This window comes from Mandrillus leucophaeus, unplaced genomic scaffold, assembly GCF_000951045.1.
Source record: "Mandrillus leucophaeus isolate KB7577 unplaced genomic scaffold, Mleu.le_1.0 Scaffold188, whole genome shotgun sequence".
NCBI classification, from domain to species: domain Eukaryota; kingdom Metazoa; phylum Chordata; class Mammalia; order Primates; family Cercopithecidae; genus Mandrillus; species Mandrillus leucophaeus.
Window position 1 is genome coordinate 3,522,960 of NW_012101898.1, and position 24,439 is coordinate 3,547,398.

Sequence of the window (24,439 nt, forward strand, 5' to 3'; positions counted from 1 at the left end):
CCCGCCACCTCACCCAGCTAGTCTTTTTTGTATTTTTTAGTAGAGACGGGGTTTCACCACGTTAGCCAGGATGGTCTCGATCTCCTGACCTCGTAATCCACCCATCTCGGCCTCCCAAAGTGCTGGGATTACAGGCTTGAGCCACCGTGCCCGGCCTATCTTAACCATTTTTAAAAGTTCAGTAGGGCTAAGTACATTCACATTGTTGTGCTGAAGAATATTTTAATGCAATATTTTTTCATCTAAGTCAAAGCAAAAAAATTCAGGATGAAAATATTACCAAAAATGTAAACTGAAGGTGGGGTCTGACCCTGCATTGCTCAGCCTCCCTTGCCTCACCCCCTCCCAGCCCTACGTGACTGGCCCATCCCTCTTTAGATGGAGAAACTGAGGCACAGAGCAGCTACCTCAGTGACCCAAGATTACACAACCTGTGGTTTCCATTCAGATGCAGATGTGGACGCCTGCTCCTCTGAGCTTGGATTTTACGCCTGTCCACATAACACTCATCTCAAAGACAGTGGCAACTAACTGAGGTTCCCAGTGCAACACCTAGGACACAGTCCAGGATCTGCAAATGGGGCTACTGCTATCATGGGTCCACTCGTCCTTCTGTCAGCTCCACTCTCTTCTACTCCTTGTCCCTGCCCCGCCTCTCCAATCTTCTCTCCACCCTATGGGAATGGCTACATTTGTATAGCAAGAGGAGCCCCGTGTCTCTTCCAATCACACTTCCATGGTCTACGAAAATCAAGACACCTCCTCCAAATGACCCTCCTTCACAGACAGTCTTAACAATCAGCTCCCAATAGGCCTTTCCCCTCTCCATCCCTCCCCGCAAACCACGCCCTGGCAGGCCACACTGAGCCACCTGTCTGTCCCCAGACATGCATCGTCTTCCTCCTACAGGTGGATCTTATGGCCTGGAGCATCTCTCTGCGCCTTCACCGGCAAACTCTCCTTCTTCCCCAGGACATACTCTGGGGTGGGTTCCTAGAGTTCTTCAGGTGGAGTCCATGGTTCCCTCCCAAGGAGCTGTCCGGCAGTTTGGCATGGACTGTTTTAATGACACTAAGTATCCCCATGATGCACCACAGTTCAGGCTTCCTCCTCTTCTGTTAAACCACAACTGTCACGTCTTCCTCATCTTTGTTCCTATAATGCCTGGCAAAGTCCTGGGCACATACTAGAAATTCATGATATGTTTGCGTGGAATAAGAGCTGTGATCCATTTTATCTAAGCTGTTGATCTAACACTGGGCCAAGAAGAAGAGGCTGAGATGGCTACGGCTGCTCCAGTTATCTAGGGCAGGGGCAGACTGGCTGCGGAGTTCCGGGCTGACAGGCTGACTCTAAGGCAGCAGCGTCTTGGGAAAAGCATTCCGTCCAGATTTGGAAAGCCCAGCTTTGCATCTTGGTTTGTGGCTTTCTACCAAGGGCTCCAGGGTAAACTGCTAAACTTCTCCAAGCTTCAGTTTTTTCTTATTTAAAATTGGAAAAAAAAAAAAAACCCATAACATATCATTTATGATGTTATCCTGAGAATTACGTGATGATTAGAGGTATTAAAGAGTTATTTTGTCCATAAAGCACGAGAGTGACATTATTATTTATTGATTTCTTAACGGTGCTGATAAGCACACTCTAATGGCTTCCTTCAGATGAGGTGGTTGAGGAATTCAGAATCATAAAAACCACGGGCAACATGAGCACCTCATGAGGACAAAATGTTCTAAGCAGGTCAACGAGGCTGCCCCAAGGAAAAGATATTCTGCTGTTTGACAAAACTAATTGATGCGGTGGTTTCATTTAGCAGAATTATCAGCAACGCACACGCTGGAAAACAAGTAGTTATGTGTCTCTACCCAAGAAATTAATCTAATCTGGAAACTGGGGATGACAAAAATGAAGTCAGTTCTCTCTTCAACTGGGAAGATTTTATGAACAACCAGGAGAGTGAAAAGGTTCCTTGCTTAGATTAGTGCAGGACAGTTATTAGGCAGCTGGCACAGCAGAAAAATAAGGGCCATTCATCAATTCGGTCATTCACTCATTCATTCAGGTAGGAGCTATTTATTCAGGATGTTGTTTTGGGGAAAGACAAAACTGATACTGATCAAAGACATGATCATCATGTACATGAGAATGTCGCTTGTGAAGTGATGGGCATTAAATACCCAAGCACACAGGCAAGAACATCCCTCCAAATTGTGAGAAGTTCTGAATCAAAAGCCCAGAACGCTTTCACAAGGCCATAGAGAAGGCCGAATGTATATGGAATGGACGTGTCAAGGAGGGCCTCTTACAACAAGAGACATTTAAGCTGGGATACAGAGGTGGAAAGTCCTCCAGATGCTGGTAGTCACATGTAAAGGTCCTGAGATAGAAAAGACCTCAATGTACAGAACAACGGAAAAGAGGCTAGTATTGTAAACATGGCAAATGAGGAGCAGAGGGGCCCCACACGAGGCAGGAGACTTGCAGAGCCCTATGTCCACACAGCTGAGACGGGCTGACACCAGTTCTCAGACGCTTAAAATAAATGGTGAAATCTGTGTAGAACCTTTCTCTTAAGGACTCAGGAAGAGTGATACAAGACAGGTGGCCATAATAATCCAGCAGTTGAAGAAAAAACTTTTGCAGAATGAGGAGACAACATAAAAGGAAGGTAATGTGAGAAAAAGAGAAGAATATGGCCCAGAAAATGTAATGGAGGTGAACATACAGAAAAAAAAAAAAAAGGAAGAGCTGTGAAAAGCAGTTGGTAGTTTTCAAAAAGTGATACAGAGTTACCATGCAATCCATCAATTCTGCTCCTATGTATATACCCCAAATAATTGAAATGGGTATGTAAACAAATACAATAGCCGAAGAGTGAACACAGCTCACGTGTCCATCAATGGATGAGTGGATACACCAAATGTGCTATATCCATGCAGCAGAATATTATTCAGTCACATAAAGGAATGAAGTTCTAAAACATGCTACAACATGGATGAACCTTGAACACGTCATGCTGAGTGAAGGAAGCCAGTCATAAAAGCCATCTATTGTAGGATCTTATATATATATGGAATATGCAGGAAAGATAATTCATAGAGAAAGAGCACAGGTTGGTAATTGCCAGGGCCTGGGCAAGGCAGAATGGGAGTAACTGCTTAATGAATATGGGGTTTTCTTTCCGGGTGACGAAAATATTTTGGAACTAGGTAGATGTGATTTTCACCACACTTTGAAAGTACTAAATGCTGCTGAGTTGTTCAGTTTTAAATGGTTAATTTGATGTTATGTAAATTTCTTCTAAATTAGTTGGAATGAAAGGGATAGAAAGGATAGGGGAGGAAATGCCTGGGAGGTTGGAGGGTCATAATCTGGTCACAAATAGAAGGTGTTGCTGGTTGGAGGGGCTCATTCTGCTGCTGGTTGGATCTGCCTGAGGCAGGTGCATCTGGGTTTGGTGGTCTATGGCACTCCTTGACCTTTGTCTTCACCTGAATTAAAGTCTTCATAGCTCAGTAAGTTTTAATGACAGAGGAGGGAGCTTCCAGGCCCAATGACGTATAAGAAGTGAGGGGAGCCCTTTCTCTAGCAGTGTCCCCGCCTCGTGGTGCTTTGGTGCTGCCTGTCTGGGCTGCTGTCCCCTTCCATCCCTGTGGGAGTGGGAAGCTGCTGGGACAGGCAGCTCCACCTTCCCAAGGCCTCTGTGTTAGCTCTGGGGATCCCAGCTTGGTGCTTGAGAGGAAACAGGAGGCTATTCTGCCTCAATGATTTCCCCTCAAACAGAAATGATCCCTGGGAAATCCTAATAAGCCCTGGCATCATTTCTTTTGTGAGCCTGTTACTGCAGGAGCTGGCAGAGAACGCTCTGCTTCATCTGACTCTTAATCTATTTCAGCTGCTTAGGAGTGACGGGGTCAAGGACAAATGACATTTAATCATGTGTGGTAGCCAGGATGGCAGTGCTGCCTGCAGAGGAGAAATCAGAAAAGTTCCTTTGTGTTCTAGGAAGAAACTCAGCGCTGCTTCCATGCACATTAAGGAGAAATGCTGCCCTTCAAGCCCCATCAGATTCTGAGCAATGCGACAGGCCACACGCCACGCCTCCTGGCAGGCCTCAAAAGGACATGATGCTTTTGCTTACCTGAAACCATTATTTTTTGCAGTAAGCTTCATTTCCTCCAACCACCTGACTCTAACTTGTGCAAAATAGCTCCGTGAGCAGTAAGTACCCATCAGGGTGATGCTTTCCTTTGGCAGAACCCTCATGTGTTTATATAAATTAGTCCGCAATTAGCAATTACATTGTTGTTCCAAAATAAGGGCAGGCAACATGTAACCCTGGGAAGAACAATGGTCTGGACATGGAAGTCCAGACAGGACTATTATGGAGAATTATGGGGGATAATTAATCAGCTGGCCTCTTCCTGGGCACGGCCATTCTCACATACAATCTTTGTGCTAACGCAGCTACTTTCTGGTAATAAGTTACCGTAAGAGAAGTGTAATTAGCTGTTGGGATTCATTAGCTCCAGTCAGTGCATCACCGGTACAACATCTTCCTTGCCAGTTTACTGCTTGTTAATGGGGAGCGACGATGTATTTGTACCTCTACGGAATGACAAGGAAGGACACAGGGCTAATCTGAAGTCCTGGCAGTCTGTCCTTTTAGGTAGCAGACTGAAATACTGAAAATGAGTATATGACACAGAGGAAGAGTCCAGGGTCCTGAAAAGCCAGTGTGGAAGGCTGTCAGTCCGTTCACACATATTATTACTAAATATCGCTTCTTCGGTTAATCCTGTTGGAGGCAAGAACATGTTGACCAAGCACGAAACCTGGACAGGGCTGTCTTCCCTTTAGCTTTTGCCTGCTTTAGAAAATTTTGTAGTGGGTACTTCTAGAAGCTTCTGTCAGTTTAGAATAAGAACTAACAAGACTTAAGGAGTATTGACTTTTACTTTCAATTGCTTCTCAATTCTGTTTCCAGAATAAGCAATTGGCTTTCTGTGACATGATGAAGATCCCATCCCAGAGAGGCAGACAGGGGCCCCACGAGGCTGTGCAGGAAGGCAAGTGCTAATTCTCTCTGCTCACCCCAAAGGCACCTCTGCTTCCTATGAGACCCCCACACTGCCAGTGAGTCAGTGTTCGGAGACCCCACCTCTCACTTCCACAGCACAGCTGCACAGGGCAACGGAAAAGAACCCAGGGAGCCGGACCTCCTGCTGAACCTCCATCCCACAGCGATCGTCAAGCATCCCTGAGTAAATCCGGTGGACTTCTCCACTGGCCAGCACAGTGACAGGACAAAGTTGTTATCCTAGGCAAAGGGGCCCGAGAGCACAGAACGGCACATGGAGACTTTTCTACTTACTTACTTGAAATAGTCTTGGTCAACTAGAGGGAAACTGAATTTTATTTCAAACATTCTTGGTTAATTAAGGACCAACCAGACTCAAGGAAAAGAGGATGTGGGGCCAGCAGAATGTGGAGATGCGCGGTGCAGCACAGAGTATCCAGCTCTGCACGCTGACATCAGGTGGCGGCAGGCGGTGAGGCCTCTGAACTGCTGTCTTCATTTTTTCTTTTTTTTTTTGAGGGGGAGTTTTGCTCTTGTCGCCTAGGTTGGAGTGCAGGAGCATGATCTCAGCTCACTGCAACCTCTGCTTCTGGGTTCAAGAGATTCTCTGCCTCAGACTCCTGAGTAGCTGGGATTACAGGTTCCCACCACCACACCTGGCTAATGTTTGTATTTTTAGTAGAGACGGGGTTTCACCATGTTGGCCAAGCTGGTCTTGAACTCCTGACCTTGTGATCCACCCACCTCAGCCTCCCAAAGTGCTGGCATGACAGGCATGAGCCACAGTGTCTGGCCTAAACTGCTGCCTTCTAAGTGCCTTTCATGCTTCTCATTGCTGGTGTTTTCCTTCCTCCAAAAGGATAACATCTACAAGCTGGAGATCTTCACTTAAGGTTCGTCAACAGGGTCATGGCCCCATGTGGACTCTGCTTGTTCTGTGAGCTGCACTAACTCACTGGTTGTTTAGCCCAACTTTGGTATATGTCAGTTTTATTTATTTTCAAATAATGCCACTTTGAAAAGGGAAAGAATAAACAGCATGAAAATAGATGTGTTAAAGTGCTGGAGAGGCTGGGTATGTAAGCAGTAAATGATAGTGTTTGGTGTGCTCTTTCTTCTTCAATTTACGATTAATAGATTTGTTTGCTTCTCCTCCAGGGAAGTTACTTCTAATGCAATGTAATATAATTTGGGAGGCAGCAGGAAGAAAAATTATATTTTTAATATCAAGAAGTTATGAAGGATTTAAAGAATGAACTAGCTTTTTATTTATCAGGGAGCTAATACCCTGTACTACTGTTTTATAGAAATATCTATTAAACACCATTTTAAACCAATTGAAAATTCACTAGACTTTCTCATTGAATTTCTTTTAAAGTGAGTAATTTGTTCGTATTAATGGAACAATCCAAATATTCATGTCTTCATAGGAAGAATGACTAGTCATTCACACTGAAAAGATAAAATTAAATATTTGCTTGTCCTTTTAAAAGACCATATTTGCAACCAAATTATAGGATACATAATTTAAAACAACTTTTAGTTGCAGTGTGCCAATTTTCATAATTAAGTAGATCAAACTTTGCAGAAATAAGTGATGAAAACTTTACGACCGGGCGCGGTGGCTCAAGCCTGTAATCCCAGCACTTTGGGAGGCTGAGACGGGCGGATCACGAGGTCAGGAGATCGAGACCATCCTGGCTAACACAGTGAAACCCCATCTCTATTAAGAAATACAAAAAACTAGCCGGGCGAGGTGGCGGGCGCCTGTAGTCCCAGCTACTCGGGAGGCTGAGGCCGGAGAATGGCGTGAACCCGGGAGGCGGAGCTTGCAGTGAGCTGAGATCCGGCCACTGCACTCCAGCCTGGGCGACAGAGCGAGAAAAAAAAAAAAAAAAAAAAAAAAAAGAAAACTTTACAAGGGAATAGCATGATGTGGGATTTTATATTAATCATTTGTATTTAAGGAGAAATCATTATACTCTCACTTTTTCTAGCTTAGAAAACAAAATAGTGTTTGGGAAGAAATTACCCCAATACTATTTCATGGAACAAAAATGCCAGGAAGAACTCTGGACAACGAGACTCCTTTTGGGGAAGAAAGACCACCTGAAAGCAATGAAAAATGAAGCTTTTTCAAACTTTTCCTAATGGAAAAGACAGGGCACATGCAAAATCCCGAAGAGATACAAAGCTCAGGGGCTACAAGACAGAAACTTTAAGCCAGCTTCAAGTAAAAAGCTTTTATATGTAAAGAATGAATGTGTTAGTAAGAGAGAGGTGGATCAGCCACGGAGATACTGAAAAAAGGAATATTGTCTTCTGAGGCATTAATTATGGAAAACATATCCCAGCTTGTCCAGCCTGGGGCATATAACGTGGACCTAGATGCATCAGACTGTCTTATCTTAATGATATTATGCAGGAATGTCAACTGTAGACTCCACGGATTCTTCTATTTGCAACTAAGTGCAAAGTATTACCTTTCCTATGTATGGATATGTTTAGATAGACACATACTTACTATTTGTGTTACAACTGTCTACAGTATTCAGGATAGTGTCCTGCTATACAGGCCTGTAGCCTAGGAACAACAGACATATCATACAGCCTAGGGTGTGTCATAAGCTATAATGTCCAGGTTTATGTAAGTGCACCCTATGGTGTCTACGGCATTTCCGTAAGAATGAAATGGACTCAAGATGCATTTCTCAGAACACGTTCCTGTTGTTAAGCCGTGCATGACTGTACAAAGCACACCTCCTTCTGACTGGGTGGGAGGAAGTGATCTGGCTGTGTTGGGTTGCACCACAGGAGACCTGAGCCCTCGTCCCTGGTGGAGCTGCTGAGATGGACAGCCGACTGTCTTTTCTGAGGAGCTCCTAAGATCACCTTACTCCTCCCCACTCCACTGAACTCTGTCCCCTCCCATTGAAGAGGACTGTCACTGCTGAGCCCTGACTCAATAAAACCACTTCACATCTTTACTAGACACACTGATCAGGAGTGAGCTGCCTGGGCAGGAGCTTCCTCTGCTCTAGGACCAGGTGTGGGGAAAATGGGGTGGAGTGGGGTGAGTGGCTTGTCTCATCTGTTCCCATGTCCACACACAGTCCTTCTCATTTTCAAGAACCTGGATTAAGAGTGCTGAATTCAGGCTGGGTGCATTGGCTCATGCCTGTTAATCCCAGCACTTTGGGAGGTTGAGGCAGGAGGATCACTTGAAGTCAGGAGTTCAAGACCAGCCTGGCCAACATGGTGAAACTCCATCTCTACTAAAAACACAAAAATTAGCTGGGTGTGGTGGTATGTATGTAGTCCCAGTCACTGGGGAGGCTGAGGCAGGAGAATCGCTTGAACCCAGGAGGTGGAGGTTGCAGTGAGCCGAGATCGCGCCACTGCACTCTAGCCTGGGCAACAGAGCAAGACTCCGTCTCAAAAGAAAAAAAAAAAAGGGTGCTGAATTCAGCTGACACATGCCCCTCATCCTTGGCCAAGACTGGCATGAGCTAGTTTGGGGCTTATGATACAACACTTTAAAAATACTTTCTCAAAAAATTCTCTTTAATAGATGAATAATATTGGCAGCCAACTGAACTTAACATAAAAACAATAAGAATTCCTCTTCTTACCTGTGGCTAATACAAGAGTAGACCACAGAAAATAAACGTCCTTGGAGCTTGGCAGCCAGAGCGTGATTATCATTAACATTACTTTGTGAAGGGGCTTTTTTCAAGGTCACTCTAGAATTAGAGGCACCGTGGGACCAAGCGCTCATCCATTATATGGGTTAAAATGACTAATTGAGGGTCTGAGTTTAATTATAATCGCAAGTAAAGGCACAGTGCAGATACTTTGATGGGCTTAATAACATTCTTATGTACACAAAGATAGATGGAAAAAATTAGGGTTGTATATTGTTGTCCTTTAGGACAAGATACTGAAGTGGGAATAGAATAATAAAAATAAATAAACGACTCAGCGGCACCAGGAAATGAGCTGTGGAAGTTAGCCAGCCAGCCTCATGCACATACTTCAGCTGGAGATAAAGTCCTAAGTATCCATGACTAAATATAATGTGACTATACAGGAGTGCAGATCACAGTTGTTTTATTGAGCTAGCTGCTAGATTAAAAGGTAAAAAAGAATGCTCTGCAAGCTTTTACCCACAGTTCACCCTGAAATGACAACGGCCACTACGGGATCTTTAGGATATTGATTGGTGATATTTTAAATGGGAAATGCAGTCATGTTTCACAGAAAAATCCAGAAAGCATCAGGTCTGTACGCAGCTGCTAGAGTCAACATCCTTAAATGATACTGATATGGTGTCACATCCCCTGCTTAAGAACCTCAAATGACTTCTGGCCGTCCATAGTATCAGAAAAATCCATGCAATGTTCAGAAGCTAGTTCGATGTCGGGAGGAAAAGGAAAGGTTGGCTCATAAATGAGAGCAGAACACACAGAAATCAGATCCGTGTGTGGGGAGACCCTCATTTCATGGCTATCCAGTCAAGAGGCTGGATTTGAACCTTTTTTGGCTGAGACAGCCACATCTCGGCTTGTAGAACTCAATCCTGCTACAGGTAGTGTTTGGTTTTGTAGCTAAGCTACAGAGGGGAATGGCCTTGTGCACAGAGAAAAACAGAAAAACATCTCCGATCTGGGTTGTTTGTTGAGTGTGTGGGCACTGTCTGGGGACAGGCAGCATCTCTGGGTTGTCTACCTCCTCCTCTTCTCAGTGCTGCATCCTCAGGTGGCTCCTTGGCTTCCTAGCTGAGCAGCCCCTCTCTTATTTTCATATTGGAGCAACCATAATAGATTCCTAGGCTGTCAGAACAGAGTACCACGAACTAGGTGGCTTAAAACAACAGAAATTTATTATCTCAAGTTCTAGAGGCCAGCAGTCTAAAATCAAGGTGCCAGCAGGGCTGTGCTCTGTCTGAAGGCTCTTGGGAAAATTCCTTCCCTGCCTCTTCCTAGCTCCTGGTGTTGCAGCAATTCTTGGTTATCTCCGACTTGTGGCTGCAACACTCCAATCTCTGCCTTTGTCTTCACAAGGCCTTCTTCCCTGTGTGTCTCTCTGTGCATATGTCCTCTTTTTGTAACATGCCATTCTCTGGATTTAGGGCCCACCCTTATCTACTATGACCTGATCTTCATTAACTAATTATATCTGCAAAGATCCTATTTCCAAATAAGGTCACATTCTGAGGTTCTGGGTAGGTAAGAATTTTGGGGGAAGATTTATTCAACACACCACAGTGACTTCAGCCACTGTCCAGAGTGGAGCCAGCTCCATGTTCCCTGGTTAGCGTTCAGGCCATGGTCTCTCAACACATTTTGGTTGAAGGTGATGATTATAGCGGCCATGGGTTAAGAGATGGATTTGATCACACGATGTGCAAGGAAAGAACAATGAGTGCAAAACTGAACTGATTTCAAGGTCTGAACCTGAGTCTATATGAAATTCATTTCTCTGAGGGACTCCTTAATCATAAAGCGAAACAGAGATGACTAATAAAATAACCTCACTTATTCTTACCTCCTAAGCCTCTCCAATATTTTGTCACATTTGTTTGGGGCCATATTTAAAAATTTTTCTGTTAAAAATGGATGCTTGAATCTGGCAGAATTGGAGGAAAAGGAACAACTAGCGAACGGGAAGAAATGAAGAAGGCAGTGTTAGTGCACCTGGGATTGGGGGTGGTGGGGAAGAGGCAGCGGAGGCAGAGCATAGAGATGAAGCCCTTCCCTTCTGATCACACACAGCTCGAACCCCCGCAATCCCACCTCCCCACGCCGCCAGGCCTCTCACAATCTAGCTGCCATCATCCTTATCAATTCAAGCCTCCAACAAAATGTAAGACCTTTTTTTTCCCATTTCTATCCTTTTTCCTCAGTGACAGAAAGATACTCCAGGAACACATAGATAGATCTGCTTTTTAAAAATTCAATTTCTTGTCTCCAAATGAATTTCAAATGAAAAAGGACTAAGGGAATTAACTTTTCATTTTATATTTCACATGTGCTTAAATTTTTGCTATGTCAACATGATATAGCTTCCCATGAAGATTTTCCATTCCTTTCCAGAGAAGGCAAAGCAAGTGTCTCCTCTCTTTAGAATGTTCCTTGTGTATGTGCCTCCTTCACTAGTCTGGGACCTGGAGGTGGTAGGGAATGGGTTGGCATTGGGGCATGAAGTGGGAACAGCCACAATATCTACTGCCTAGAGGAAGGTCTGAGAAACTGGACAGAACCTATTAAGCCTGCACGAAATTGTCTAAAGACAGAATAGTGTCAGCTTGTCAGGTTCTGGCTAAGACTTAGGCATATTTTACTGACTTAAATTTATCTCTAATAAGCTTTTGGACATTTACAAGCAATATAATTTGCATTCATAATTTTTTTTCCAAAAAATGAAAAGATGACCTCTTTAAAAATAGTAATTCCTTAAATTCTTAACCTTGGCTCCCCACCCTGAAATCACATAAAGTCTGAATCCTGCTAGGAAAAAAAATCAAGAGTAATGATTTTCAATAATGACCTGATGAATTTAGTTTTACCTACCGCATGCTTCTTCTGCTGGATTTCTAAGCTACACTAATTTAGGAAATAGTATTCTAGGAAGAGTTTTATTTTCTTGGACGTTTTATTTTCTTTATATTTTCCTGAAACAATAGCTACAGAAGCAAACCAAAAATATCAACTCATCTTAAAGTCACTGGCAAAAGAAGAAAGGAGTCTGAGTACTGGAAAACCAATGTCAACATTATTATCTAGAATATGCCTTAAAATATAGTCTTATCTTAAAACACAAGAAGGCGCCCATAGCTCTAGTTGTCTATGTGAACATTAAAAGTGGAGGTCAAGAGAAGAGACTTGCATTGGACTGAGTGGCTAACACTATCGAAGGTACCCAAGCACTCCGTAGGCCCTAGCAGGGAAGAATTTGAAGTAAGAAAGAAGGGAGAGGGAGAAGACCACCGGCATTTAAAAACCAAATGATGTTGGCCACTTGGATGCCACTCCGTTTATCTCTGGAAGCAAACTTAAGGAACCAACAGAGAGGCAAGTGTTGCCCTGTCAGCAGTTGGTGGTGGTTGTGTATTGTTTTAAGCCCAGATCTGTTAGCAGTCTCCTATCCCCTAACTTTGTATTTCCTCTCTGTGTGGCACGGTGGGGATGGTCTGAAACCATAGTCAGGATGTGGCTGAAGTCCTGGCTTCACGACTTACCACAGATGAGCTCACTCGGCTTACGATGCATATGAGAATCAACAATGTATCTGAAGTGGAACTTTCAGGCTGCTGGGAGACAGGGATTTTATGAATAATAACAGTTACTTTAATTTTACTTCAAAATCTAGTCTTTATTGATGGTGCATCTCAAACTCCCCTACAAGACTCCTTTCAGCACTGGGTAGCCACTACTGCCCTCCATGACGGTATCTCAGTGCATCATTTCTATGCTCAGCCCAATCTCACCTGACCCTTCAAGCCTTTTTCGACCACACCTGGCTGTCAGTCACTTTCTCACCAGTTTTTCCTCCTGTACTGCCATGATCACAACACTAAATTGCCACTAGGCAGTTGTGCTGGGGCTGAGTTTCTGCAGGGCAGAGGCTGCCCTCTCTCGGCCTCCTTAGCCCTCCCCAGCACACGGCAGGTGATCAGCAAACACTCCTGGGATAAAACAGCTGCAAGGCAGAAGCAGCACAGGAAGTCATTTCTTTAATGTGAACAACAACTTGGCTTTATTGGAAGAATGAAGAATGTAAATCTAAAGCCTTCTATCAAGATATGGATGGCATCATTTTTTGCTTCCTATTATGTATTATGTGGTCACTCCCAGCCAGCAGCAGAAGCAGCAGCAAGTGTCAAGCTACTGTAGGTGGGAATAGACAGGGATGGGGAGTCATTCTGGTCTCACCAAACTGTACTCTGGCACCACAACCCAGACCCTAAACTCAGCCAGATGATGTGTAAAGGGGACTCGTGAGCCTACAGTGGTCTAGCTTCTTCATCTACTTTTTCATCAAAGGATGTCAAATGTACTTTCATAAAGGTGGTAGCCTACCTCCTTTCAAACACCATGAAGACATACTTATGCTACTATATTAATCAGAGAGCATTTTAACAGACAGAGCTAGCCAGGTCCTTCTTGATTACACTTCTACAATCGCTTCTGAGACAGTTCCTTCTGCAGTCTTCACTATGGGCCCTGACACTCTGAAAGTAGGGAATGCTAGCAAGGGAAAAACACTTTTAAATAGTAGCGAATAAGTGACATGGAAAAATCAGGCATGGGAGTTCAGAAGTGCCTACAATTTTAGCTTTGGGGGAGTTATATCTCTTCTGGTGGGACAGACATTTTCTAAAGGATAACAGAATTTAAGGGGTTATGAAATGGATGCCTCAGTAGAGGGTTTCAGAGTACTGTATATTTGGCACATGGTAGCACCTATCCAGAGAAATCATGTCAGATGTTCATGATTTCGTGACTCGGATGAAAAGCAGAATTGTCAGAGGATTCCCACTCCTGCCCATGAGGGCTTGTAGATATTCGTGGAGGCAGGCTCTTATCTTGCTCTGTGCACACACATTCACACAAACACACACCGCCTCTTAAGACTGGAGGCTGAGAGCATTGTGATGAATATTCATGAGATGATGATTATTAATACCACTGAGGTGATTTTGTTTCTTCTCAGTAGAGACTGGTTGTTATACCTAGAAACTGATCAACTGTAGGAGAAATGGCAGCTTTGAACCATTCCAACTAAAGCAACCCTGTATGTTTTACTTTCAAAATACAGATTATTTGGCAAGGTGTTTTTAATCACCCCTTGTGCCCCTATCCCAGCAACTTCACCCAGCAGAGATTTGCAACTTTGGTTCAAAATACACTTTGGGGAGCAGAGTTTCTAGAGTTTAGGAGAATTATATCTTGATAACTACTTTCCTTCCTAAGAGCAAAAATTAAACAAGACATAAAGTTGATTTTAAGAAATCTCAATAGATTCCTGGGGGATGATTTCTGTGAAAAATGTATCAGGAGAGAATTACAACACATTTGCTACTTTTATTATTTAAAAAACCATTTAATATAACAGGCCTTATTAAAGAGCTATTCCTAAGAATTATAGATTCTTACAGTCAAACAGAGAATTTTTAAAAGAAGAATATTTTTAAAAATAGCTACTTGCGACAGTTAACCAGATCCCTATGTACCTGTTATGAACTCTGCCCAACCAGTCAGCCTGCCTGGTTGTGCTATATGCATGACATAATGTGAAATTACCGAGAATGACTGTTTTCAGCCAAAAAAAATGACTTATTTGGGGTTGGAATAAAAATGTTTGTTTTTCACTTTAGATCTAAGAAATCGTGTGAAATAAATCTAACACTGATTAGGTAGAGAAAGATACCTATATGTCTTTATTACCTGGTTAGAAACTTTTAAAATCAACTTCTTATACTCCGTTGCCACATAAACATTCATCTTTTCAGAATGGTCTGATCCTCAGTAAAAGAGCCATTAAAGCTATGGAAAGAGACAGTGTCTGGCCAGGGGAAGATGGTGGGAGGAGGCACTCGTGACACAGGACTGACCTTAGGCACCCGGTGGCGTTACGCAGCACCTGTGATGAATGCAGCTGTATTTTCCGATCATCCTGAAGAGGCGAATTTTCCCAGCCTGAGTGAGGGATAATCACTGCGTTGGTCAGTACTGCCAGGGCATCCTGGATGATTGGCATTTTGAGTGCATCGCATGAGGAGAGGTTCCAAAGGACTCCTGCAAGAGACACACAAAAAGAGCTTTTGGGTGACCACGAGTTTCTCTCATCTCAAAACTATCTTCCTTATTTGAGTTAATGGCACTGGCAGGAAGGATGAAGATACTGTGGACACACATCCTAGAGTGTACCCTTGATTTTAGAACATTTGTGTGAACCCATTAACAGCATTCTGTGAAAAATCTGATGAGTGAGCAGAAGAACTGTGACACCAGTATGTTTATTTCCTCATGGTGCATAATCAAGGTTGAGAGGTCTGATTGAACTGAGGCTACCAACAATGCTTTTGTTCCATTTTAATACAATGGACCCAAGTTGCTAAATTCTAATCAAGACCAAAGAGATGTGAAAGGTTTTTGAAATGGACTAGTAGAGCATCTTTGTTTTACCGAAGACCTCAGTGTGCACATGTGGTTGCCATGAAAGCTAAGTGCTTTCATAAACAACCAGCTACCATGGGTAGGACCTTATCAGAATCCAGCATCACATCAGATGACAACTGGCTCAACAAGCAATTTAAACTGTTGCCCCCTGTGACAGTTTTGTCAGCTTTTCTCTGAAAGCAATGCTCATGGAGGACCTACAGAATGTTCCTCCTTCAGTAATGACAAAGGGAGAGGTGAGAAGAAGAGGGCATGTTCACAATGGACAGAGCATCACAGTAATTCATGCAGGCAGAGCAATGCAAAATGTTAAGGACAAATAGAATGCTGTAGGCTTTCAAATATTTTTAAAAAGGAGATATTCTAGAAAAGGTCATAAACATTGCATATATATTATAATATTATTTGAAAATGCTTTTAAATAATTATTCTTTTTTTGTTAGAACAGTATACATAAAGAAAAAAAGAAACAGAGAATAACATTCTATTTTTCTTTGAAAGAAAGCCTGTATACACCCTTAACCTAAACAGGTACCATCACTGCAGATATTGGAGATAAAATACATAGTTATCTTTAGAAATAGAACTCCTAGCTTATATTTTTAACGAGCTTTCAATATATTTTAATGAAATGGGATTTTGTTCCATCTACTGTGTTAAGAATAGAACAAACGGAACATATTTATTTCTAAAATTTGTTTTATTGGTTCCTTGCATTGCACATGTTGAACTATCCAAGAACATTAATAATACAAATCTGACTGTTAATAACTAAATAAGTGACTATAAAAATAAAGTGACTATAAAGTTCAACAAAAATGTGACTACAGAGGCAAACTCAGCTGTCTTTAGAAATAACATTTACTGGAAATTTTATTTAAGTGAATGCAAAGAAAACAAAATGTTTTTAGTGCCTGGCATGCATAAAATAATCCTTCAGTACAGGGAGTTAATGTGAAGGCAAATCTAGCTTGTCTTTTTTATGAATAAATTTTTATTGAAGCACAGCCATGTCTGTTCATTTCTAAATTTTTTACATCTGCTTTTGTCCTATGAAGGAATTGCTAGGTATTAGTAACAGAGACTGTACAGCCCACAAACCATAAACCATTTACAAACTGTCCCCTTACGGAAAAATTTTGTCCACCCGTGCTTTAGTGAATTTGACCATTTTATATACACTTTTGTTTGTGCTTGTATCGCCATTAGTATCCTAAATCGAGTACACAAAAAATGCTCAATGGTACACAGAAGGTGCTCAGAATATATTCTGATTTGGACTGATTTGAAATGCTAGGAATATTAACATATACATTTATCCTGTTTTAAATAAAATACAAAGCTGCTTATTCATCCATTGAGAAACATTTTACCAAATTTTGGTAATCTAAATAATCAAAATAACTTCCTTCAATCATTTCCAGCCTCATAAAAATGTTATTTTTAGAGTAAAATAATTGATTTTGCAGTATTAAATAGTATATTAAAAAGAAATCAGTATCTACCCCAGCATTTAAGGATAACTTTCAGGAATATCACGCTAACGCATTTGTGTCTGCTCTTCTAAATATACAATGCAAAAATACAGGAACAAAATGTGCATTTTTTTCATTCCCAAATCCAGACTTAAAATATCAATATCTAAAAATTGAGGCTTGTAAATGTTTTAAAATATGGGTGACATATTTTGCTGTACAGTATATACCCTTTAAAAACTAAATGGCAGGCCGGGCATGGTGGCTCACGCCTGTAATCCCAGCACTTTGGGAGGCCAGGCGGGTGGATCACGAGGTCAGAGTTTGAGAGCAGCCTGGCCAACATGGCGAAACTCCATCTCTACTAAAAATACAAAAAGTAGCTGGGCGTGGTGGCGTGTGCCTGTAATCCCAGCTACTCGGGAGTCTGGGGCAGGAGAATTGCTTGAACCCGGGAGATGAGGGTTGTAGTAAGCCAAGATCATGCCACTGCACTCCAGCCTGGGTGACAGAACAAGACTCTGTCTCAGGAAAACAAACAAACAAAATAGCAAAGAGAAATCTTTGCATTTTTACATGCAACGAATATGAGAGTCTAAAGGCTTTCTATGAGAATACAGCTATTTTTACTGTTTTCTTACAAACAGAAAACACAGGGAAAGGGAGGAAGGAAATCCAAGAAAATCCAAAGGCCAAATCTAGTATCTGAGAAGAAGTGAAGGAATAGAAAGGCAAATGCAGTCTGGGTCATCTTTTTATAGTCTGTTCTATCTCCTTCACCTTTCCCATTAATTCATTAATTAGTATAACCTAATTCAGAATCATGCACAAACAGAAGTTCACATTCATTCCACCTTTCCAGGCTGTCTCCATTTGCGAGTCACATTCCAGTGAACTGATCACAGTACTTGATCCATATCTCTGAACCTTCTATCTTAATTTATAACTGCAATGCACAATGCTTCCTGAACTCATTACAACTGCAATGAATCTCTATCGAACCACTTTATCACCTCTGGATGAAGTCTTGGTAAAGTGGATGTAACGTGGCAGATTTTCTCGAGGGGGAATTCAGCAAACCAGCTGCAGAGGGTCCTCAAAATTTTGAGTTTTGGTTAGATGATCTGGACATGAGATAGGTTTAAGTATAGAAGCAGCAGTTTCTGGAGACAACTGAGATGAAGACTTACATCGTCCGGCAGAAGGAAAAGCGGGAAACAACTGGGAATTCCACATCTTTCCTGCTACACACACCACACACACACGCACGCACACACGCACACGCACACACACACGCACACACACGTCTTGACTGATGGGAGAGAGATTAGTGGAGAGAACTGGACGTATCTAGGCATCCTCTGAACTAAGGGAAAATAAATTTTTTGCTCCAACATTTATTTCACTCCTCCCTCCCCTTTTCCATACAGGTTTAAAATATGTCCACAAATTATTGGACATTTCCTTCAAATGGTGGAGCCTAATCCTTCTCTCCATGCATGGGGATTCGATTTAGTGACTCACTTGTGACCAATGAAACATGGTGGGAGTGACTGTGACTTGAGACTAGGTCATTAAAAAGGCCTTGTGGCTCCCTCCAAGCCCTCTCTCACATTGTTATTTGAGGAGAAGCCAACTGTCATGCCATCATGACCCTCAGGCAGCCTTATATAAAGAATTAGGGCTTTCAGCCAAAATTTTGGAAGTGGATTTTCCAGCCCCAATCAAGCCTTCGAATGACTGCAGCCTCATGAGAGACTCCGAGCCAGGACCACAAAATCCGCGGCTCCTGCTTGCACTCCTCGCACTTACACAGTGGGTGACGTAAATGTTGGTTGCTTTAAGCTGCTAAATTGTGGAGGAATTTGTTATGCAGCAATAGACAATATAGCGTCCCTTTCCTATGAAGCGCCTACTCTCTCTGTTGCTTTCTTCTCTCGGCTTCACTTTCCTATCCCTTTGTCTTTCTACAATGGATGGACTCATTTTTCCCTCTTGCCTTTCCACTACACTTTAATTCTTATTCCTCTCTTACCTAAATCCACTTGTTTCCTTATTCCTTCCAAATTCCAATGTAAGAGTATACAAGATATAGCAAGGATGATCCAGCTACACTTTGTAACTAAATTTAAAATGCATTTTAAGTGAAAAGAATTTAATTTTTAAAAGTGTATCATTCTTCATGTTTGCAATTCAGTAAGTGACCCAACACTTTCTTTAATTTGGAATAATCCTGCTCTTATTTCCAATTGCTGCCTTAACAAATCTCTACACAGGGGCTTGAAAAACACAAATTTCTAGGTTCTGGAGGTCTGGAGTCTGAAATGGGCTGGCAGGGCTGGCTCCTTCCAGAGGATCCTGGGGAGGATGTGTTTTCTCATCTTGTCAAGCTCCTGGGGGCTGCCTGCATCACATCCCTTGGCTTGAGATCTTACATCCCTCTGACTTTGACTTCCATCATCACATCTCCTTCCTGGATTCTGACCCTCCCACCTCCCTCTCATAAGGGCACTCTGATCACATTAAGCCCACCTGGATAATCCAGGACAATCTCCCCATATGAAGCCCTCGTACGTTAATCGTACCTGCAAAGTCCCTTTCACCATGAAAAGTAACATTTATAGGCTCTGGGAATTAGGGCGTGGACTTTTCTTGGAGGGCAGCGGCATTATTCAGTCTACTACATATCCCTTCAAAAATAACCTGTTATGCTCAAAATAAATTTAAACTTCTTATGGTAGGCTCATGATCAGGCCTTTCTCTAAATCTCTAAATTCATCTTGAATCACATTTATTCATTCATTTATCCATTCCATAATATTGAGGACCTACTACATGCACATGGTTCTGTTGGACAAGGAAAGGAGACATCAGTGAAGAAAACAAAAATTCCCTGTGCTGGTGGCCCAGGTACCACACAGCTCTAGTCACTATGCTCCAGCCAAAATAGCTGTTTCTTCTTGAACACATAAGCTCCTTTGTGTCCCAGATCCCTGGACTTGCTGCTGCCTCATTCTGGAACATTCTTTCCTAGATCTTTCCATGGCTAATCCCTCTTCCATTCACGTCACCTTAAATGTGCTAAACTCAGAGAGGCTTTTCTGGATCAGTCTAATCTACCTTCCTAGATGCTTGCTGTCAGATCTCCTATTTAATTTCAGCAGCAACCTCAACACTAACTCATTCTGTCATTTGCTCACAGTTCCATCCTCCAACAGGGTCCCAGGCATCAAATGAAAGCAGACACTTGCTGAATGCCCATCGTATGCAGAACACACAGAGCTACAGAATCCCTGGCACACAGAATACGCCCTGACACACGAGTGTTCACCAAACAGGCACTAAAGAAAAATAAAAAATAACAGCTGGATGGTATGACCTTATAGGATGCCATATGCTCTAAGCATCGAACGTTCTGTAAGTATTATAGTGTTAGCAAAATGACGTCATGCCTAGAAAAAATAAAACAGCAGATGCAAGATGTAATTTCGCAAATAATACATCCAAACGAGAATAGAAAAATGTTATTTCAATGGGATTATTTACTTTGAATCTACAGAAATTCTACTTTTAGCTAGTAGAGAAAAATTTATAGCACTGAAACATATTAATCTGTTTTGTATTAAAAGGCTTATCTCTGGTGTTTCACTTGGGTAATTTTCTTATATTAATTCCTTGATAATTCTAAATTAACCCAGGTAATACTAAACTTTCAATTTGAGGAAAAACTATAAAACTGATTGAATTCACACTGGTTTTCAGCATCTATAACAAATTACCCTGTTTGTTTATATCTGAGGATAATATGAAAAATGGTTTAATATTTTGGTTGATGGTCACTAGAAAATTTAAATTTACCTGATGAAAATATGCTAATTCCTTCCAGATTATAATCTGTGATAAATTTGTTTTATTAGCATCTTTCATTATTTCCATCCAATAGCTTTCCTTCATCAGTGTAAAATTATTGCTGTTCCAAACATAATTTTGAAAGTTTAATTGAGAAGACATTTACATACACTAAAGATATTTAAAATATAGTTTATTTTTATTTCAGGCACAGAATGGCTCTTTTCCTTGCTATTATCCATATTCATGAGCAATGATTGGTTTAATAAAAATTCCTTAATAAAACCTTAATTACTTTCATTTGCTCCTTTATAATGCTTTAATAGAGGGTAATTGTAGTTTCTTTTTACTGAAAGAGATGAAGACTATCTTGGTTAAAAAAAATCCAGATGAACAAAAAGCATGTTTTAATAAAAGCAAGTTTTAAATGATGGTAAAATCAAACACTGCCTGGTGGTTGTGCAGGACTTTACGACAGCCCACTGGCTTGCTTTTAGCTCTTCAGACCCAGCACGAATCCCCTCATGTGGACGAGGCTCAAACCAAGCCCAAAGGAAAGCTGGGCTTCATTCATTTTAAATAAATGTTTATCAAAATGTATTTAAAATTAGTGAATTAAGCATCTACTTAGTGTATTTATGAGGATTTATTTTAAACAAATTTGTTATTTCTTTTGGGAGTGATAGTTTGTGTACCTGGGGAGAGGGGAGGAAAAAGGAGAAGAATGGGGGACACGAGTTCATTTTTTAAAAAAAGCCAGAGTTGGCCGGGCCCGATGGCTCATGCCTGTAATCTCAGCACTCTGGGAGCCTGAGATGGGCGGAGCACGTGGTCAGGAGATCGAGACCATCCTGGCTAACACGGTGAAACCCAGTCTTTACTAAAAATACAAAAAATAAAAATTAAAAAAAAAATAGCTGGGTGTGGTTGAGGGTGGAAGTGTGGGGGGAGGGGTAAAATCTGATTATGATTAGGGGCCCTCATTACTACCTCCTCCACCCCCACCCATTCACACTTTGAGTCCCTAGTGTGTGGAGATTGAATGATTGAAATATAGAGGCCCAGAACACCCTGAAGTCCTGTTATACTATTGTGTGTGTGCATCTGCCATATAAATGAGTATTTGGATGTGTGTAAACTCTCAATATGGCCCCGAGAAGCAATAACCCTCAGGAGTGGCTGCTAATTGAGATCATTTTGAGAGTCCTCCTAGATGGAAAAGATTCACATACCACACTCACTGAATGCTTTTAAAAAATTAAAGCGTTTATCTTGAGTCAATGTTAGATAGAGTTTACTAAATGTTGCTCTAATAACAGCTCCTTAGGCCAAGGCTTCTTGTAGGAGTCCCAGGGGTTGGTTGACCAGAACAAATGACCTCTACATTTTCCTCCTTAATATTCCAGAACAGGAACCTGCTATGGCCTTTGCAGTGGGAATTACACAAAGGTTGATCCTTTTAGAATTTCAACAGGCTGAATCATCATTCTAGGCTGAGTCTCACAGAGCCGGCAATGGGAAGAAAGGGCCTCTGAGGCTGATAGGTGTGGGAGACGAAGAGGGAAAATTGGAGTGCCATGGTCCATAGCTGTAAACTCTCAAATTCTACAATTGCCACATAATGCTTCAGGTCCAAATACAGAATTTTTAAAAGATAATCACTTAAGCACAAATACTGAGCAGTAAGTAGAATTATTCTTGCTCATTTTCAAAATACATACAAAATTTATTTAGCCCCAGAATGGATGAAGAATGAGTTGTCCTTGATATTTGAAAGCAATTCAGATCTTGGCTGTTGCATACAAGGCAGATTCTGGCTTAAACTGACTAAATTTACCTGGGTCTCCATGCAATGTTTTAAATCCGCAGATTTTTAAACAATTTTTTTATAAGATACAGCCATCAATACTAAGGTACTGTCTCATTCTAAGCCAAAACTGATGCCAGCAACTTTCTGATGTTCAAATTTCAGTACCAGAAGCATACATTAAAAGTTTAGATCAAGATGATAAACATTTAGATGGCAAGAAGCCAGAAGCCATATTCATTTTTTTTTTCAGACAGAAAAAAAATTTTTTTTCTATTGCCCAGGCTAGAGAGGAGTGGCATGATCATGGCTCACTGCAGCCTCAACCTCCTGAGCTCAAGTGATCCCCCAACCTCTGCACTTCAGTAGCTAGGACTTCATGCACGTGCCACCATACCTGACTTCTTTTTTTTTTTTTTTTTTTTTTGGAGAGACAAGGTCTCACTATGTTACCCAGCCTGGTCTAGAATTCCTGGACTCAAGTGACCCTCCAGCCTCAGCCTCCCAAAGTGCTAGGATTACAAGCAAGAGCCACTATGCCTGAATCTCACCTAAATTTTTGATTAGTTTAAAAAATAACCTTCACTTTTGTTTTCAGAGCCTGAATTAATTCTACCTAAAATTAGGTAATGTTACAGACAAAAGATTATAATTGACTGATTTTTTAAAAATGAAAATAATCAAAACTCAGATGTATCTATGATTTCTCTTTTCATTCCAAAATAGAGTATGCATATCCTAGTTTCTTTAGAATTCTTCTATTAAACGTTTACCAAAAAGGCACAACAGATCAGGCTCTATTAATGTTAGAAAATGATGCCTGTCCCAAACTGGATGCCTGTCTGCAACTGGCAATGCAGATACTACAAGAAGTAGAAAGCTCTCCGCACAGTAATTTTTTAAAGTAATGATAATTGAAAATAATTTGTATGTCAATGTCTGGTAGTAGCCATCTGCGAAAGTCATGGATTCATCTTTGATCACAGCATTTTATAAATGAACCATAGAATTTCATATTTCTCAATCCCCAAGAGACCAACAGTTAGGAATACAAAATTAGTTTTGCTTAGAACTATAGCCTTCCTCAATGACCTTGGGTGTGCCAGAACTTTGAAAAGAGGTTACCAAAGCACCAAGGCTGAGTTCTACAATCTCTGGAAAGTGGTCCTGGAACTCTTTTCTTAAAAGTTATGACAGTTAAAGATCATACTCTTTTATCTGACAGCTGTCATATTCTTCTATGTGTTGATAAAATGATTTCTTACACTTTGTTTTGTTTCTTGATAGTTTGGTGCCCTAAATTACATACATTAAATAAAGTAACTTAAGTTTGACTTTTCAATAAATAGCATAATGAGGAAGAGGAGAGAGAGAAAGTGAGAGACAGAGATTTAAAGACAAAATACCCCCACTATCTGATTAAAAGAAAGTAAAGGCAGGAGGTGAAATCACCGTAATTTTTGGCCCTGGGTTAAATGATACTGGGACAGATATATTTTCCTATCCTTGTGTTAGACCATGTTGAGACTGATCAAAAATAATTTAAGTGCTTGCTCTAGGAAATACTTGCCCGCGAATTTTTAGGCTGTGAACTAGAGAACTAGCTAATCAAGAGTAACAGTTTGCTCATCATGATGACCCATTTCAAGACCCTCCCTTCACTGTGCTACTAGTCAAAACTCTGCCTAACCCCAGTGGTTCCCCACCTTGCAATACCCACCTTAAAATCTCCCAGTCAAGGACCTACAGCCTTATAAATACCCTGCCTTCATTTTCCCTTTGACACTAAGACTCTTTCAAGGGAGGATTTTAGACCCACTGCCATGAGGGAGGATACTTACTGCAGTAAGTCTAACAAACCCAACTTTGCTGAGTTGGGATTTTACAGTAGTCTTTGGGGATCTGACAGCTGACAAACCATATAAATTACTGAAAATGGGTGGATGGCTAATGCCATCTTTGGTAAAAACGGAGTCTGGCAAATTCTTGAATATTCAGGGGATCCATTATCCATAAAGTCATCACCATTATCCATAAAGTCATG

The 24,439-nt window shown here is 41.4% G+C and overlaps 1 protein-coding gene across 1 annotated transcript in view; it reads right to left on the reverse strand.

Annotated features, from left to right (window-relative positions):
* The window catches only part of CTNND2 (catenin (cadherin-associated protein), delta 2), a 1,004,786-nt gene that overhangs the window by 184,403 nt on the left and 795,944 nt on the right, over positions 1-24,439 (reverse strand). Inside the window, exon 14 of the mRNA XM_011978063.1 lies at positions 14,697-14,880. Within this exon, the coding sequence (XP_011833453.1) occupies positions 14,697-14,880 (184 nt within the window). The remainder of the gene's footprint in view (positions 1-14,696; positions 14,881-24,439) is intronic.